The sequence below is a fragment of the Mercenaria mercenaria genome, chromosome 5 (genome assembly GCF_021730395.1).
Source record: "Mercenaria mercenaria strain notata chromosome 5, MADL_Memer_1, whole genome shotgun sequence".
NCBI classification, from domain to species: domain Eukaryota; kingdom Metazoa; phylum Mollusca; class Bivalvia; order Venerida; family Veneridae; genus Mercenaria; species Mercenaria mercenaria.
In genome coordinates, this window is record NC_069365.1 from 75,992,709 (window position 1) to 76,010,496 (window position 17,788).

General features: G+C 34.3%; 1 protein-coding gene across 1 annotated transcript; it reads left to right on the plus strand.

The window, feature by feature from the left end:
* Nucleotides 1–974: 974 nt before the first annotated feature.
* Nucleotides 975–5,947, plus strand: LOC123559141 (uncharacterized). The gene is made up of 7 exons (XM_045350960.2): nt 975–1,037; nt 1,423–1,470; nt 3,284–3,313; nt 3,630–3,742; nt 4,131–4,283; nt 4,992–5,038; nt 5,765–5,947. The coding sequence occupies exons 1-7, from the start codon at nt 1,024–1,026 to the stop codon at nt 5,807–5,809; spliced, it is 450 nt and encodes a 149-aa protein (XP_045206895.1). The 5' UTR covers nt 975–1,023; the 3' UTR covers nt 5,810–5,947.
* Nucleotides 5,948–17,788: the final 11,841 nt, after the last annotated feature.

The following is a 17,788-nucleotide window of genomic DNA, read 5'->3' on the forward strand; positions in this document are numbered from 1 at the left end:
TCTAGTTTCATAGAAAAAATTATATCGAGAGGAACCAACATTCCGTTGAAGAGATACCGATAGAAAACTACTCCAAAGTGCCATAACTCATACAAAAATGGTGGATTGTGACTTTATTCTTATAAAAAATCTTAATAGAAAATTTGCCATCACTCAGTCAAAAATTGATAGAGTGAAACCTAAACTGAACTTGGTCTGTGTGTTACAGCTTTATATATTTATGACATATTTGTGTACCAAATATGAATGAAATGCACCTGTACTCGACCCGAAAACGGTCATTTGTTTTCAAATTTTATGACAGAAGGGGACAAAACAACTGTAAGAAACTACACCTGTACATACCTGAACTAAACTACAGTAAATATCCAATAACTCAAAATTTTCCGAATTCTCGAGTTTTCGTGTGAGAAACGTTTTGGTGAATGGAAGACAGCATCGGGTAAGAGGAGGTGCTCAAATATCAGATTTTAACTGTGCATACAGAATTACAGAACTTAAATCCAGTCGTCTCTGTTGTCTTTTCGTACTTTTCCTTTTCGCACATTGGGTTGGCCGCTAAATTAGCGCTTTTTAACATTTCTAACATCTAAACTCTAATGCCTAAGTCCTAAGAAATAAATTCTAAGTTCTAATTGTTTTTCATCTTAATTCTAAGTCCGAATGGCCTTAATAGGCTGCCGTATTACGGAATCTGTATGGAAGCAAGTGCTATCTTTATCTTCCTGGGTGAAACCTCTGCTTGCCAAAAAATATTTATCAAATCTTTCTTCAAACTGTCTTGAATAAAATACATTTTGATGTCAACAATGCACTGGCACTGTGTTTGTCGCCAAGAAAAATATTTTCAAATGGTGTTTTTACAGTGTAATGCACTACGATGCACGTTACATATTTTATACCTTATGCACCATATCTTCTTATCTCAAACTGTTGACGTCATATGCTTAAATCACACTTCCTGGTGCAGAAAGTATTTAAACCTGAGCCAGATGACATAATTTCAATTTTTCTTATCAGGATATGTTACAATTAAGGTAGGAAACTTAACATATTTCAAGTTTATTTAAAATAATTACAAACACAAATTTCTTGCATTTTCTTGCGGAATATAACTAACCATATTCTTGGAATTCAAACTCGAAAGCCGTTGGCAGTTTTACTCATGTTTTGTTCTGGTCCTTTTCAGTTTTCGAACAGCTGGATGACAATCTACGCGCAGTGCTTCTAACCTTCAAGTGTGTATAATATACGCAACAGTACTGGAACAAAATTATTCAAATGTAACAGAGTATATTAGGAAAAAGCTTTTAGTGTTGATATTTCAGTAATTACAAGATATTTCAAAAGGTATACCGCTCCTATTGGTCATTAATTCAACAATGCTATGTAGGAATCTTTACTTCGGAACTTTTTTTTCAGAACAGGCATGGACTATCTTTTGTTGACATTGGTGTTGGTTTGTACTGGGTAAGTTTGTCTAATTGACTTTTCGTATCGACAAAGGATTTTTTGCACATATCAATTTATTGGAGCTGAATAAACTGCGAAAAACCATAAACATCTGTATTCTAAAGTAATGTAAGATATGATAAGAGAATATACATAACATTAAGTGTGACCCCTGTTATGCGACTATGAGATTTATGTTACAAAGAATTTAGCAAAGTGTGAACTCTTTGTCACATAAAATTAGTCAAAATGTGAAATCCTTCTAAAACAGGCTGTGAAATCTGTGAAAATCAGACAAATTCAAAATTTGTAACTAAATCTGTCCTACAGAATTAGTCAAAACTTGAAATTCCTGATAGCCAAATAATGAAATCTGCCAAACAGCATAAGGTAAAATGTGAAACGTCTGTTAAGATGGAAAAATTCTGTTAGACAGACTGTGAAATGTTTGTCAAAAATAAGCAATTTTGAAATACATCTTATACAGACTGGACTTGGAAATAGCTGTCAAACACTAAGTCGAAATGCGAAAGCTCTGTTACACAGACCTAGGCAAAATGTGAAATCCGTGACTGTACGATAGCAGTCAGTTAAAAAAGTAGCTGTTTGCGATATGTGGCCAGCAGTTTCGTCATAGGATTAAACAATTTTGCTGCCAAACATACACTCGTCTAGAACTGAAAGACGCCCTTATTTGGACATAGGATACTATTCCGCAAATGTGGATTAGTAGACCGAGTGTTGCACGGGATATACTGGTCGACCTTAGCCCTTACCCTGCTATATTTCTGTAAAGAACTTGTCCATCTTTCAATTTGAACAGTACCATTAACTGATAAAAGGGGTGCATGCCAAAAAGATACTGACTGAATGGCGAACAGTGCAGATCATGATCAGACTGCACGGATGTGCAGGCTGATCATGATCTACATTGGTCGCAAAGATAGAATCGGTCGTGTCCAGCATGTTAAGGGTTAGAATCGCTTTATTGATAATAGGTTGAAATGCGAAATCCCTGTTTGACAGAATGTGAAATATCTAAAAGGTCATATTGTGAAATACCTGTAAGAATTAGACGTGTCTATGATAAAAATTTCGAAGGCTTTGTCAGGCAGAATTAGGCGGAATTATTCAAAATGTGAAGTCCTGTCTGGTATGAGAGGCAATACAGGTAAATGTGAAATCACTTGGAGAAATATATGGTCAAAATGTGAAATTTCTTATACCGGGTATACAGACAGTCACTGAAATCGCAATCAGACAAAACTATATAGTCAATATATCAAATCTATCAAAATCCAGTTAGGCATTCTTTAAAATATTACATACAAAATATGACAAGAAGTTAAGCTGTTACAGATTTAATGAAAATCTGAAAGTTCTATTAGAAATTGAAATCCAAGACAGACAGGTGAGATCTGTGTACGAAGTACGAGATGTCTCTCAGACAGAATAGTCAAAATGCGGTATCCCTGTTAAGACGTAATATGAAATACTTGCATGTCAGAATATTAGGCAAAATGTGTTTCCCCGTTACACAAAGCTGGTCAATCTCTCGAATCCCTACAATACAGACTATATTTACATGACAGAATATGTGAAATAAGAAAAATGGAAATCAGAAATACTGTGTAAAGCATTTCCTTATAAACCTCAGAACAAAATGTAATCACTTTTCAGACAATAGTGTGAAATCTTCGAAATAATACAGTTATCATAATTAGACCAATCTAGTAAAGAGAAAATATCTAAATACCACTAAAGGGTTTAATTTTAGATACTTTCAATTAACGTATATAATAGGGGTTATTGTTTTATTTTTACATTTTAGGGCCAGTGCTTCAACTACTATATCACCAAGGTATGTATTTCTATTGTATCGGTTAAGGTATTTCTTTTAAAAAATTGAAAGTTGGGCTTGATCAGGCTTCAAGTCACATCTAAAGTAATCTGTCAATGTTAGAATTTATTAACAACAGGTTATTCAATAATTAATAGACAACTTTTCTTGTACATATGCAAATGAACTTCAATTTTAGTACACAAGAGTATAATATTTGAAATTTGTTCCTGTCTGAATTTTTCCATGGTATAAACGATGTATTTTTGTACCTTTTTTCGAAATGATTATCTAAGTATTTTCTATGTATTACTTTTTGTTTTTTATGCTTAAAAAGCATCACTACAGGCGCCACTGTAGACAGAATTTTCAATAATGTTGACAGAGACATGGATGGCATCATGGAAAAAAACGAGTTTGATAATGTATTCATTAATGCTGATAAAGACAGTAAGTTACTAAACCTTTCAAATTCATCTTGCACTGTTGCAGTTTTTCTGCTACGTCGCGTGGTCTTTAAGATAGTTTTATATGCCTTAAGGCAAGACTAGTAGCTGATAGTATCGGTATACAGTGTAAATGTTTGAAGAGCATCAGTATCATTGGTAACAGAAGATTCCTTTCTCATTACCTCTTCCTCAGCCACTTTGGTAGAAAATCTGACCTCTCGCAATTTTACGATGGAAATTGCAAATATTCGCAAGGGGACCGAACTTTATCTATTGAGCTGTGAGCTAAGAATTAAACGAAACTTTTAAATTTCAAACTTTTTTTTACAGATCGATTTATTACAGTATATAGTAACAGGTGTAACTAAATATTGTCTTTATCTGTTAAGAAAATGGATGTGTGACACTAGAAGAATATAAAAGCTTCTCAGCAGGAAGTGCAGAAATGGCCACTAGGCTATACAAATACTTTGACAAATCTAACACCCACTGTGTTAATGCGACCAGTGTTTCCTGGGTGTTTGCTACCATGGACGCAAATAGTAAGTGTATTATTCAATACGGATGTCCATCTTAAATAAATGGGTTAAATTGCCAACGGTAATTTCTTCTTTCAAGACTTTGAATCTGGTGCTATAAACCCTTTTTACTGATAGCTATTCCCTTCGCAACCAGAGTAAATTTTCGCGCATGCGCACTCCACGTAGGGCAAAAAGACATGACCGCACAATATACACTGCGTTGAAGTTATATCGCATTTCAGTCTATGCGATTAATAATGAGTCTGTTTTATATTAAATTACCACCGCAAGACGAAGGAAAATATTATGTAGATCTTTGCAAACCCACAACTGCCTTGCTCAAAATGAGATACTTTAGCTAATGCGCATTATAATTGATGATGAACAGGCAATAAATTTTCAGCAATTTTAATCTTTCATCTCGACAAATTTAGGTCAAGAAAAAAATATTTTCCATGACTTGTGTTTGATTTCCTAACACATGATCTAAGATAGTAACTTTAAATCAACTGGAAAAGAATTTCATGAAACTCAGCATTACCTAGATCAAACGTAGTATTTAAAAAGATAAAGTGACTAGATTTAATACCAATTAATATAACATTGTTTTGGGGGTATGAAGCAGATGAAGTGATAGCTCTAGTTCAATTGTTGAATTTTTTGTTTTTCTCAAATATGGTTATTGGTGTATAACTATTCAAATATGTAGGTGTATGCATTTTTCTTCAGACAACGGGGCGGTGACAATGGCAGAGTTTCAACAGTACTTTATGACTGTAAGGAAAAACTCCCTTCTTTATGTTATAAAAAATTCATTCGTCGGTAAAAAACAAGTTCCATATACTTCTGTTAAAAGCAAATTGCAAAACTTAACATTTGAATGTATGTTTTTGTTTTCGTATATATATTTTTAAACCATATCTATAAATTACAAAACTAATGCTTCAGTAGGGTCAAGTGTCTGAGACGGTGTGGGTGTAATCACCAAATTCACCATTCTATATGAGTTTTACAAATACCTAATATCAGTTTTCTGTATTTATATAGATATGCAAATTTCCCGTCCGACCGTGAACTAACTTCGATAACTTTTTACCAGTTTCAACGGATTCTTATATAAGAAAGTCTGACCTAAATTTGCAAGCAGAATGAAACATCTTTATCATACTGATTACGAATATTTAAAACGCAACCTACTTCTGTACTAGGAATACTGCTTAAAGATATGTCAGCATTTTGTCTCCTAATTAGAAGTATTACTGAATATAGAACTACATTCATAATTAAATGCCATACAGAAACTGTTCATTGCTATAAAAATCTCAAGTTTTAGTGGTAGTTAATAATCTATGAGTGTATTAAGTCCGTACTATTTTAAATCTGATGCATTATACTATTAATATACAAAAGGTATTAATTTAATATTTACAAAAAAAAATGAAACTTTACATTTAATATACATATAATTATTTGTTCAATTTTACATTTCGTTTACATTTCAGCTGCTGCAGTCACTGTTTCATGTAACTACCATGCCAGTTGTATGAACACTATCCCCAGTTCCTCTCTAAGAATGAATAGAATTAAAAGGATCAACTATATGAAATTGAATAAATCAAATTTTTTTGAAATGTAATTACAAAATATAAATCTGGTGTAATAAAAAGTAAATAATCAATAACTGACACGGTTTTTTACAGTTGATTTATTTACCGTTTTACTACCTTGAATCTATATCAAAAGTGAAATTTAACCTTCAGCCTGCTATATTTCCCTAATAGACTGGTCCAACAATCAATTTGGGCAATACCATTTATTATTTGAAGGGGTGTTCACTAAAAATTTATTGACTGAATAGCGAACAGTGCAGACCATAATCAGCATGCATGAATGTGCAGGCTGATCTTGGTCTGCACTGGCCGCAAAGGCAAAATCACTTGCCTCCAGCAAGCTAAGGGTTAAAGATGTTCGCTACTGTGTGATCATTTGATTTCTAAAAAAAAATAAAAGGAAGCATCTATGTGACTGTACATATGCACATTTTAATGGAAAGTTCACTCACTCTGCAACTGTCAACCCGATAAACATAGAAACATAAAGCTCCTTAAGATACGGAAACGTTGGCATATTTCTGTCACGAGATAGCTCTCACGATACTTCAAAAATTATCTTGATAAAGCGGAGTTTTCTGAAAAGATTATCTCAATAGTGGAAGGTTTCCGGGAAATATTAGAGAGTTTGAGATTTCAACCTTCGCCTTCCCCTTCAACGTCTCTTGCGAAGTTAACGTATGAAGTTGAAGTTCGATTAAAATTCCTTGAGATTTCAAACATTAGAATGAACCTTACTTCTTTTAATCCGCCCATTCAATTTATCCGTAATTATGATCGTTTTTTTTCGTGCATTTTGATACCAGTTGTCCGAAAGGGCAGGAATTTTACAACAGGTTTTAAAAATGAAAAAATGAAAATTAAATAAAAAAAACATTTCAATTAATATAATCACAGCATGGATTTTAGAGCGATTACAAAAAAAAAAAAATAATAAAAAAAAATAAAACGATAAAACAATGTGAACAATGTAAAAACTCGTTAGTCTTGCAGCTGAGCTCCAAACATTTAGATTTTATATAAAATTATGTCAGTATAGTCAGTATACAATGCACGATTGTAAATCATATATGAGAGGAAAAAAAAAATAATTACTACATATTACCTAAAATTATTTTCCATTGGGTTTCAATGGACCGCGATCGTGCAATATTTTTCCATATCATGACGTTGAACGCTTTCATATCGGACTAGTCCCAATCCGTGACTCTAGTTACCTCCCCTGAGGGTCCGTCAATTGCGGATCTCGTTTCTGTAGATTTTTTTTTGCTATTGTGTGTTTGTTTAATTTGTAATTTATGCAATATTTTGTTTACTTTTACACTTTGATTAATCTGACCTATTAGATACTGGCACGTAGTAATTTATCTGAAATGAAATGAAAGTTATAATTACGTCATGAGTTGGACTTATATAGAACGTGGAATGTTTTCTTAACGTTGTAATGGAAAGAATCGCGTGACGTCCATGGCGTCCACGCGCACGTTGTGACAACAAGTTGACGTCAATTTTGCGGAAAATATTAATGCGCATCAATTTGATTTGTTTATTGCGTTTTCGGAGATTTTTTTTCCTGTATTTTTTCCTGTCTTTCGTGACAAAACTATAATTTAGATAAAAATTAATCATTTGATAGTGGATATGTAATAAAAAGGTTATCAACTTTGTATGTGGATATGTGCACTCGTTCTTTCGCGGACAATATTGCGCTCCTAAAGTGGCCCAATATTACCGCTGCAGAACTCGTGCATATATCCACATACAAAGTTAATAACCTATAATGATCATATCAACGTGACACTCTGTATGACTCTGTATAATGCCAAACTCTCAGACAGCACAATATGACTTTAATATACTATTTTATAAGTAAAGCATCTGCGGATCCAGGAATTTTGGTTAGAGGGACACCAACATTAAAGAGGGGGTCACCCATTTCATGGGGGGGGGGGGGGGGGGGGGGAGGGGGGGAGGTGTATGGTAGGGTCACACCTAGTTTCAAGACCGACTTTCTTTGTAAAATGTAAGAATCAAAGGGGGAATTAATCCACAATGTCCCTCTGCCAGGCTCTGGTTCCGTGCATTTAAAGAATGGAGTTATCCCATACGGCTAACAGGAAACGTCTCTCATCATGATATCATAGATCTGACATTGTCTGATACTTCAGAAGAATTTTCCTTCTTCCTAGTACCATTTTATGTTTATAATTAAAACGCAATTGTCGTATTAAGTGTCCGACAGAAACAGATTGATTTTATTTGGATGTGAAAATAAAATGTTCCACCAAATGATAATCGCGTGTAATTATTTATTTTTCAAGTAAAATGACTGTCATGCCATGTGCCTCCATCCAGATTTCAGTCCTTGATGCCGAGTATTTGGACAGAGTAGATGTAAAAAGAATAAAGTTTCGACTTTTGTGATATCACATCTTCGGACGTTCAAAACTTCACTTCATACGACAAAAAGGCCCATCCGGTAAAATCGATACCGCCTGGGGACACAAATATGCCGTAGAAGTTAAAGTTTGAACAAAATCTCAAAGTTTCTCAAAATCAGTTGATAACTTCATACTTCCAGGTTCAATTCAATGTACTTAGTTAAAATCATTAGCCATACAAAACTTCATTATTCTTATACCTATTGATAGTGTTTCGCATCAAATTTAGTCCAATTATATATATGGATAATCAAATAACTTAATAAGCAGAAATCCTGAAACTAAGCTTTTTATTTCGCATAGTAATAAAGAGAAGTCTTAGGCTTACGTGATTATACAGCAAGCATTGAATAAGCTGGCGAACACTTAAAAGTTGACGGTTTACAGGAAGTTGCTGTGTTTTTCGTTTAACGCAAAGTTATATTTGGAACCATGCACCGTTCTATATTTAGGAACACCACAAAACTATTTAAGACCTTGTATTTCACAAGCAAAAACCAAATATAGTGCAAACAATCCAATGGAGCGAAACAGGTAGCGTTTACCAGTTGGTGAAGTCTTTACTTTTTTGTACTTGTTCGGGAATTGTTTCTTGGTTTCTATTACTATAGGTTACAACACACTAATACCTGTTTTTCTTTATTCTATATAAAAATGACATGTTTCCAATGGTCGCAGCATACACCAGGACTCATTTAAAATGTCTGTAACTTACATTGTCTTGAAGAATATTGTCAATGCTGAATAAAAAGCAAAAGAAAAGTGAGAGTTGTGACAGGATGGACGAACCGGAGACAGCAACTTTCGGAACAACTTAACACTCATTACAATATTTACAAGTTTATTTACAGAAAATGATTATTTACAATAAATGATGAAAAAGACAAATCTTATTAGAAGAAAAGAACGAACAGAAAACAAAAACAATCTGAGCTCAGTATCTGTTTTCTAGAAGATGTACAGTCCTATAAATTACAGTTCATTTCTAGCGTGACGTTCACATGTGTTTCCTTTTACTTCAAACTTAAAGTAGCACTTAGAACATCTCTTAAAATAAAGTCCCGTTAAACCGTGAAAACGTTGACTCCTTTTTGGCTCATCAATACCGGTGTTTGTATCCCTGAGCTGTCTCAGTTGACTACAAAAATCAGCGTCTTGGCGGTTAAGGCACAACCCTGGGACGAAGGATCTCTGCGCAGGGTAAATTCACATCCAGACGAGTAAAATCAAATGAACCTCGGGTAAAATACTTCCGGGTCGTGACATCATCACCAGGTAAAATGTCGTCTGGTGGAAGAAGCTAAAATATATAACATATGGTAAGCAAAAACAAATAAGGGCATGAAACTGCTCCTTTGGGTACACCATACCTCCGTAGGCTCCCATAAATAATACGTGCTACTTATACAAAATACGAGTGCTACTAAGTTCATACGTCATGTAATTACAATACGTCACTAATTCCTTCCATTATTTCTCAAATTAATTACTTATAAGTCTAAAGTTAAAGTATGGAAAAGATATGAAAAGATTATGATGAAAAATTATAGATAAGGAAATGTTCCATAACTCATGTTTTTATTTCGATGTAAATGAGATGTGAAACCAACATTTGTAGTCCTGTTTGGCGCCATATAACCTATACTGTATTGGTGCGCCGTAAAACCCAAGTAAAAAAAAGATGAGGAAATGATAAACTGCAGCTATTATGTACAACCACAAATTAACACAATGCAAGGCATATTAAACGTTATACAATAGCTGGTATGAATGTTATATCAACTACCATACAACTAAACGGACTTTGTATAGATATGCTATAGACTGGCACACAATAATTTCAACTTACAATTACATATTAAATACACGGTACTATACTTGCCAACATATACATTTACACATTATAATGCAATGCAGTACCGGCGTTCCATAATTTATAACGAAAAGATTGACATACGATTTATGACAAAGATAATTTTCTAATAATCATGTTACCCAAATTTCAGTATAAATCTTACAGCTTATACAAACGAAACATTTTAGATTCCTCTTTCGAAATAATTTACAAAAGTCTGAAAAAAATAATTAATTAGCCTGACATACCGAAACTAGCTAATCTCTTGCCGAAAAGTAAACGTTTTACAAAATTCTGTAGAATGAACAAAAATTTACTAAATAAATCGATATTCAAAAATTAAACAAAAATCTAACAAATAAATTTCTTACCTCGGTCGAACAAAAATTTCTACCAGGAAAAATCAAAGTGACATAATTTCGTCTGTCTCTCAAAAATTGTGAGCCTATAGATATTTGTAGGGTTATGTCCCGCCAAAAAGACATTTGCGAATTAAGTAGGTAAATCATTGTGAAAACTGTAGAAAATGTAATAGCATGCGTCTCCATTCCTTTGTTGTTATTATACGCCCGAGGGGACGTATTTTGGGATACAACAGGTGTTCATCTGGCCGTCTGTCTGTCTGTCTGTCCGTAGGTCCGTCAGCAATTTCGTGTCGACTCCGCTCTGTAAATCGTGAACTTTTTAAAGGATTTTAAATAAACTTGACAATGTTCTCCACATCAAGACGACGTGCAGAGCACCTGTATCAGGTGGCTCGCTTTAAGGTCAAGGTCATATGACTTTGTTTCGTGCCCGCTCTGTAACTCTTGATCTGTTTGAAAGATTTTAAAGAAACATTGCACGATGTCCACCACATCGAGACGACGTGCAGAACGCATGTTTTGGATGGCTAGCTACAAGGTAAACGTCACACTTAGGGATCAAATATCATATAACTTTGATTCGAGTGCGATGTGTAACTCTTGAACTGCTTGAAGGATTTGAAAGAAACATGGCACAAATGGTCAGCACATTATGTCGACGTGCAGAGCGCATGGCTCGTTTTAATACTTTTGGCGGTATGTGTAGCATAACTTCTCTCTGATGGACAGGAAAACGGAACACGAGCTGTCCGTAACACAGCGCGCTCGACTTTTCTCAGTGCTTGACTCTGAATTAGAACTTTGCCGGTAAAAAATATCCAAGTTTAAACGGGACATAATTGTTTTTCGCGTATAGACTTTGATAGTAAATAAGTATTTGAAGTTTCAAGTCAAAAGTTTTAATAGTAATAGAGACATTTTACTTTATCAAAAATGTTAACAAAAAAATCTAAGTAAAGGGGTGGGGGAGAGGGGGGCATAATGCAGTAAATTCCAAATCAGAGTTATGGGGATTGGTTTTCCTGGTGTAGATTTCGATAGTAAATAACTATTTTAAGTCTCAAGTCTTATAGCTTTGATAGTAACGGAGATATTTGACTTTATCAAAAACTTAAAACAAAAATTCTATTTAGTAAGTTAAAAAGTGGCATAATTCTATCAAAAGTCAAATTAGAGTTATGGGGATTGTTTCTCCTGGTGAAGCCTTTGAGGGTAAATAAGTATTTTAAGTTTCAAGTCAACAGCTTTGATAGTAACAGAGATATCTGACCCTATCAAAAATGTTCACTGAAAGTTCTAAGTTAAAAAAGGACATAATTTTGTCAAAATTCAAATCAGAGTTATGGGGATTGTTTTTCCTGGTGAAGACTTCGGTAGTAAATAACCATTTTAAGTTTCAAGACAATAGCTTTGATAGTAACAGAGATATTTGACTTTATCAAAACTTTAACAAACGGCGACGCCGACGCCAACCAGAGCGAGTGCAATAGCTCTACTTTTTCTTCGAAAAGTCGAGCTAAAAACAGGCACATCCGAATTTATATCACCTACCGCATAGTGATGATATAATAACCCAAACCCTATTGCCGTTATAAACTCTTTTTCCTACTGCGCATAATATAATCAAATTATGTTGAGACGGTCCCCTTGAAAAATCTATCGTCTTAGGTGTCAACAGTTCACATAGACTTAATTCGCAAATGTCTAATATTGGATTTACACGGGACTCACTACATAGCCTTGAAATTTGACTATCTCGATTTCCACGGGAATCACAATATAGCCGGGAAATCCGACTACTTTGGCGCGGATTTGAATTGGACAATTTAAGGCCCGTTATAGTGGTTTTGGGGATAAAAACATAAATTACTGAAGTTTCAAAAATATCATCTTTCTTATTATTAAACCGAATTTAATAAAATTTACATGGAAATTTAAGTTATGAAATACAGAAAAACAGAGGTATTTTATGCGTAAAATCTGACATTTACCTCAATAACTCAAAAATTTATAAAAAAGATGATGCAATGCCTGCATTTAAACTACAGATACATTGAGGCCCGTATGTCAGTTTATGCCAGGAGTCATGTTTGATGCAAGACAAATATTTTCAGTCAAACACAAAAACTGCAAAATTAACTAAACAAGATGGCCAAGATGGCCCTAGGTCGCTCAGCTGAGAAACACACCATAACCGTGTAAACATGTTTGACATAATGATTTCATGGAAAAAATATTCTGACCAATTTTCATTAAGATTGGACCAAATATGTGGTCTCTTAAGTGTAAACAAGTATTTTCTTCAATTTGACCTATTGACCTAGTTTTTCAGCCAAGATGGCCTACATTCGAACTTGACCTAGACATGATTAAGACAATCATTCTGACCAAATTTCATGAAAATCAATTGAGAAATAGTCACTATTGCATACACAAGGTTTTTCTTTGATTTGACCTAGTGACCTAGTTTTTGACCACAGATGACCCATATTCTAACTTGACCTAGATGCATCAAGGCAATCATTCTGACTAAATTTAATGAATATCCAGTGTAAAATGCAGCCCCTTTTGCGTACACAATGTTTTTCTTTAGTTTCACCAGGTGACCTAGTTTCTAATCCTAGATGACCCATATTCAACCTCTACATAGATTTCATCCTGACAAACATTCTAATCAAATTTCATGAAGATCCGATATTAAATGCAGGCCCTATTGCATATACAAGGTTTTTCTTTGATTTGACCTAGTGACTTAGTTTTTGACTCCAGATGACCCATATTCCAATCTGACCTAGAATTCATCAAGGCAATCATTCTGACTAAAATTCATGAAGATCAATTGAAAACTAGAGACGCTTTTGAGAAAAGCGCATGATTTGACCTAGTTCTTTACCCGAGATGACCCATTTTCAAACTTGGTCTAGATTTCATTAAGGTAATCATTCTGACAAAAAACAAGAGCTGTCCGTAGGACAGCCAAGCTCGACTATTCGAAATATTGTCACAGAAGCAGGAAATTATTACCCAAAATGTTAAATATCAAAAGAGTTTTAAGTTCGAAAGGGGACATAATTTGACCAAAATATATAGAGTCATGGGACTTGATGTTATCAACTAGTTTTATAACCCCGAAGAAACATGTTAAGTTTCAATTCAATATCTGCATTAGTTTTGGGGACAGTAACTTGCATGTAAAACTTTAACCAGAATTTTCTAAGTCCAAAAGGGGGCATAATTTGGCCAAAATAAAGGTCAGAGTTATGGGACTTGGTGCTATCAACTAGTTTTATAACCCCGAAGATACATGTGAAGTTTCAATTTAATATCTGCATTAGTTTTGGAGATAGTAACTTGCATGTAAAACTTTAACCAGAAAACACAAAGACTCTTATTTCTGATTTTTATTTTGTCTAAAGTTTTTAATAAAATTGAGTTATAAAAATATATTTAAAAATAATTTGGTAAAAACTATTGACCATCATTGCCGAAATGTAAAGTAATTGCAAGGATATGTCTCCTAGTTTTAAAATCATTGTCTAAAAATAGCCTGATTATGGCTTAAAATTACGTATATGTTTAAAATCAAAATAATTTAAAAGATACTGATAGTTAAAAAGTATTTGGCCTTATGATTTAAAATATAGAAAAATTAAAATAACACATGTATGTACACATTTAACTAATTAAAATTTAAATTAATATAATAAAAGTTATAATAATAAAACCTCTTTCAGGCTTATTTCAACTGATATGCTCCATAAACAGTCGGCTCCTGTTACTATGTTATTTTTAAATTTATTTATTGCTGTTCATAGTTGTGGCCCGACCCTAACAACTTTGATAGATAGCGCCTTTCACCCTGAGGATATATCGCTTGTATTGACCGCACCAGTGCCGTTAAGCCTTACATGGTACCCCCAGACGGGGTGCATATACTAGCTCAACCCCACTGATTATTGACGCCATCTCTTTTGTAAGAAGTTTAAGATTTTAACATGTTTTTACACGTTTCCCCTGAGGTTATATTATCTCTATTGACCGCACCAGTGCCGTTAAGCCTTACATGGTACCCCCAGACGGGGTGCATATACTAACTCAACCCCCCTGATTATTGACGCCATCTCTTTTGTAAGAAGTTTAAGATTTTAACATGTTTTTACACGTTTCCCCTGAAATTATATTATCTCTATTGACCGCACCAGTGCCGTTAAGCCTTACATGGTACCCCCAGACGGGGTGCATATAGAGATTCAAACCCCCTGGTACTTTGTGATATTGAATTAAGGCCAAATTTATAAAATTAGTTGCTTGGTCAGGCCCCTCCTATGTAATGTTTATGTTTTGTTTATATTCTGTTCAAGTAACCTATTTTGGTGATGAAATGTATTAGGAGGCTGTAGACCTGCTGCTCGACTTCCTTTGGAGGGAAGAGGAGTGTTTTTCTGTCTATACAGACCAACCCGAGTTTCAGGAGTCCACATTCAAATTCCAATCTGTGTTCTGCATTTCGTGTACACTCTTTGTGTATGTCAAAGAATACATGGTTGAATGTTTCGTATTCTGTACAGTGTGGGCATAGATGTTTATCTGAGTAGTTCTCCCAGCCCAGTATGCTCTAACACTACATTATTTTATACTTGTTTGGCCACGAAGAATGAAGACGGGACTGCACCTGTAAAAAGTCTTTCGCCTCCGTTGACATTCTGCCCTCGGGTTGACAATATCAATGTAACACCAAAGGGGTCCGACACGTGTGGGTCACCTTAATATGGCATAATAAATAGTCCTAAGGCACTGGGGGTAAAAACATTGGTCAATAGATATATAACTGTGACCAGGGAAATTGCTCTCTATGGGCCTTTCAACCACCTCACCCTACAAAACCCCCAAAAATTTTAACACGCTTCGTTGCATCCATTGTTTCTCTCTGTGAATTACAGGGCTATGCATTGCCTCTCATGAAAACACACAACTTTAATCCATGCCTTAAACGATGTTCATTTTGTCAAGCTTTGTATGTCACAATAACGAATAAATTTCGATCCATTTACACGCGTTCGTACACACGGAATTCATCAGTAAAATGAATCTTAAATTCAAATTATCGGCGAGTAATTGCTAAAGATCGATAAACAAACATATTTTACTAACACTCACCACTGTTGAAATGTTTCTGTTTCACTTAACATAGACAAAAATCAGTTCCAAGTAAATTTCAAAACATTTTCGCCAACATACTCCATTTTCCATGTCGCGTGCTATTGACAGAACCGGTGATGTAACAAATGATTTGATTGGCTAAGCGCTTTAAAATCACTTGTTACATCACCCGTTCTGTCAAATGGCACGCGCCAGTAAAGATGGAGGATGGTGGGGGAAATATTTTTAAAATTTACTTGGAACTGATTTTCGTCTGTGTTAAGTGAAAAATAAATATAACATTAGTGGTGAGTGTTAGTAAATATGTTTGTTTATCGGACTGTAGCAATTTTTTACCGACAATTTCCGTTCAAGAGTCATTTTACTGATGCATTCCGTGTGTACGAACGCGTGTAAATGGATCGAAATTTATTCGTTATTGTGACATACAAAGCTTGACAAAATGAACATCGTTTAAGGCATGGATTAAAGTTGTGTGTTTTCATGAGAGGCAATGCATAGCCCTGTAATTCACAGAGAGAAACAATGGATGCAACGAAGCGTGTTAAAATTTTTGGGGGTTTTGTAGGGTGAGGTGGTTGAAAGGCCCATAGAGAGCAATTTCCCTGGTCACAGTTATATATCTATTGACCAATGTTTTTGCCCCCAGTGCCTTAGGACTATTTATTATGCCATATTAAGGTGACCCACACGTGTCGGACCCCTTTGTGTAACACACGCTGCCATATGATATTTATATACTATCACATAACTTAATTAATATCACATTCATCCTTATTAATATCACATTCATTTTTTGAAAAATACCCCTAATAAAATAGACAATTGCCTTTAAGTATCCAAGATTACAGTAGAAATTTACAATTATAAAACTGAAGGTCACAAACTATGATTACGGCTGTAAATATTTTGAGGACACGTTATCTTCAGTTGTTACTTTGAATGCGACAAGTTCAGTCTAGTAAATGCATGTCCATTTCGAAGTAGACCGTTCTCAAAAGGACTCCAGATGTGAGAAATTATCTGTGTAAACAAGTTATAAATGATAAAACTAAAAGGTAAAGAAACGCAAACATTAAAAACGACCAAAAAAAAAAATAAAATAAAAAAATATCCCACTTGTACACGATTTGAGTCATAATTTGCACAAACTGTATTGGATTGTATACAGTATCGAAAACAAAAAGTATCCAGAATTTGTACGTCATGTCTGACCTAAAGGTTAAATGGATCCATTGTTTTATGATATTTTATTACGTTAAATTCTTCCTATTTTGTACAATAATAAATCGCTACGTTCACTGAAAAAAGCAACATAAATTATCCCGTATCAACAAGATAAGTATTTACATAATGATAACGCAGAATTTGTATCCTTACGCGTGCAAAAAGTACCCTTTTACTGCAAACCATAAAATGTCTTAAGCCTCGTCTACATTGTTCAATAAAAACTTGCACAAGACATAAATCATGGCAATTAACTTGTATAATGTAGACAGTATACTGTGCCCTATTAGTGTCTTTTTGAGTTGCAGCTTCCAGATAATTTTCGGCTACAAGATCTTGTAGCGTTAAGAACTCTTCCTATTTTTCTTGCAAGGTTGTACTGTCAAATGCTCTGATAAAGGGTTTTGGTGAGGATCACCTGCCCAGTATGGTATTTTGTTTATATTTTTTCATTAAATGTGTTTTTAGACCTAATCAACCACTATTTTTGCAGGGCTTTTTAAAAATATAAGCCTACATATCAATGCGGACAGCTAAATAATTGATGTTTTAATTGAATGATATGCTCAAAAGCTATGCTTATATAATTCACTGTCTTGTTCTTCAATTGGCTATATATCACTGTAATAGAGTTTTTTCTCAATTAATATTTTCGCTAATGATTCATTATGTAAATGTCCAAATATTTCTTACTTATAAACAAAATTAATTGTATCAATGAGTTCGGGCATTTTCTTTATTTACCTGCTATGTTTTCCCTCCATTTATATTAATGTGTCTTCCAAGTTCAAGAAATATTGCAGAGTACTAATTGCTTGTACAAGAGATAAATCAAGACTTTCTTGCAGCATGTAGACGGGGCTTAACA

What these genes read in the sequence shown, in the direction of transcription:
- LOC123559141 (XM_045350960.2), top strand. An exon ending in CATTAATGCTGATAAAGACA is followed by an intron (nt 3,743 to 4,130) that starts GTAAGTTACTAA and finishes TTATCTGTTAAG; the next exon opens with AAAATGGATGTGTGACACTA. An exon ending in TTCAACAGTACTTTATGACT is followed by an intron (nt 5,039 to 5,764) that starts GTAAGGAAAAAC and finishes TTTACATTTCAG; the next exon opens with CTGCTGCAGTCACTGTTTCA.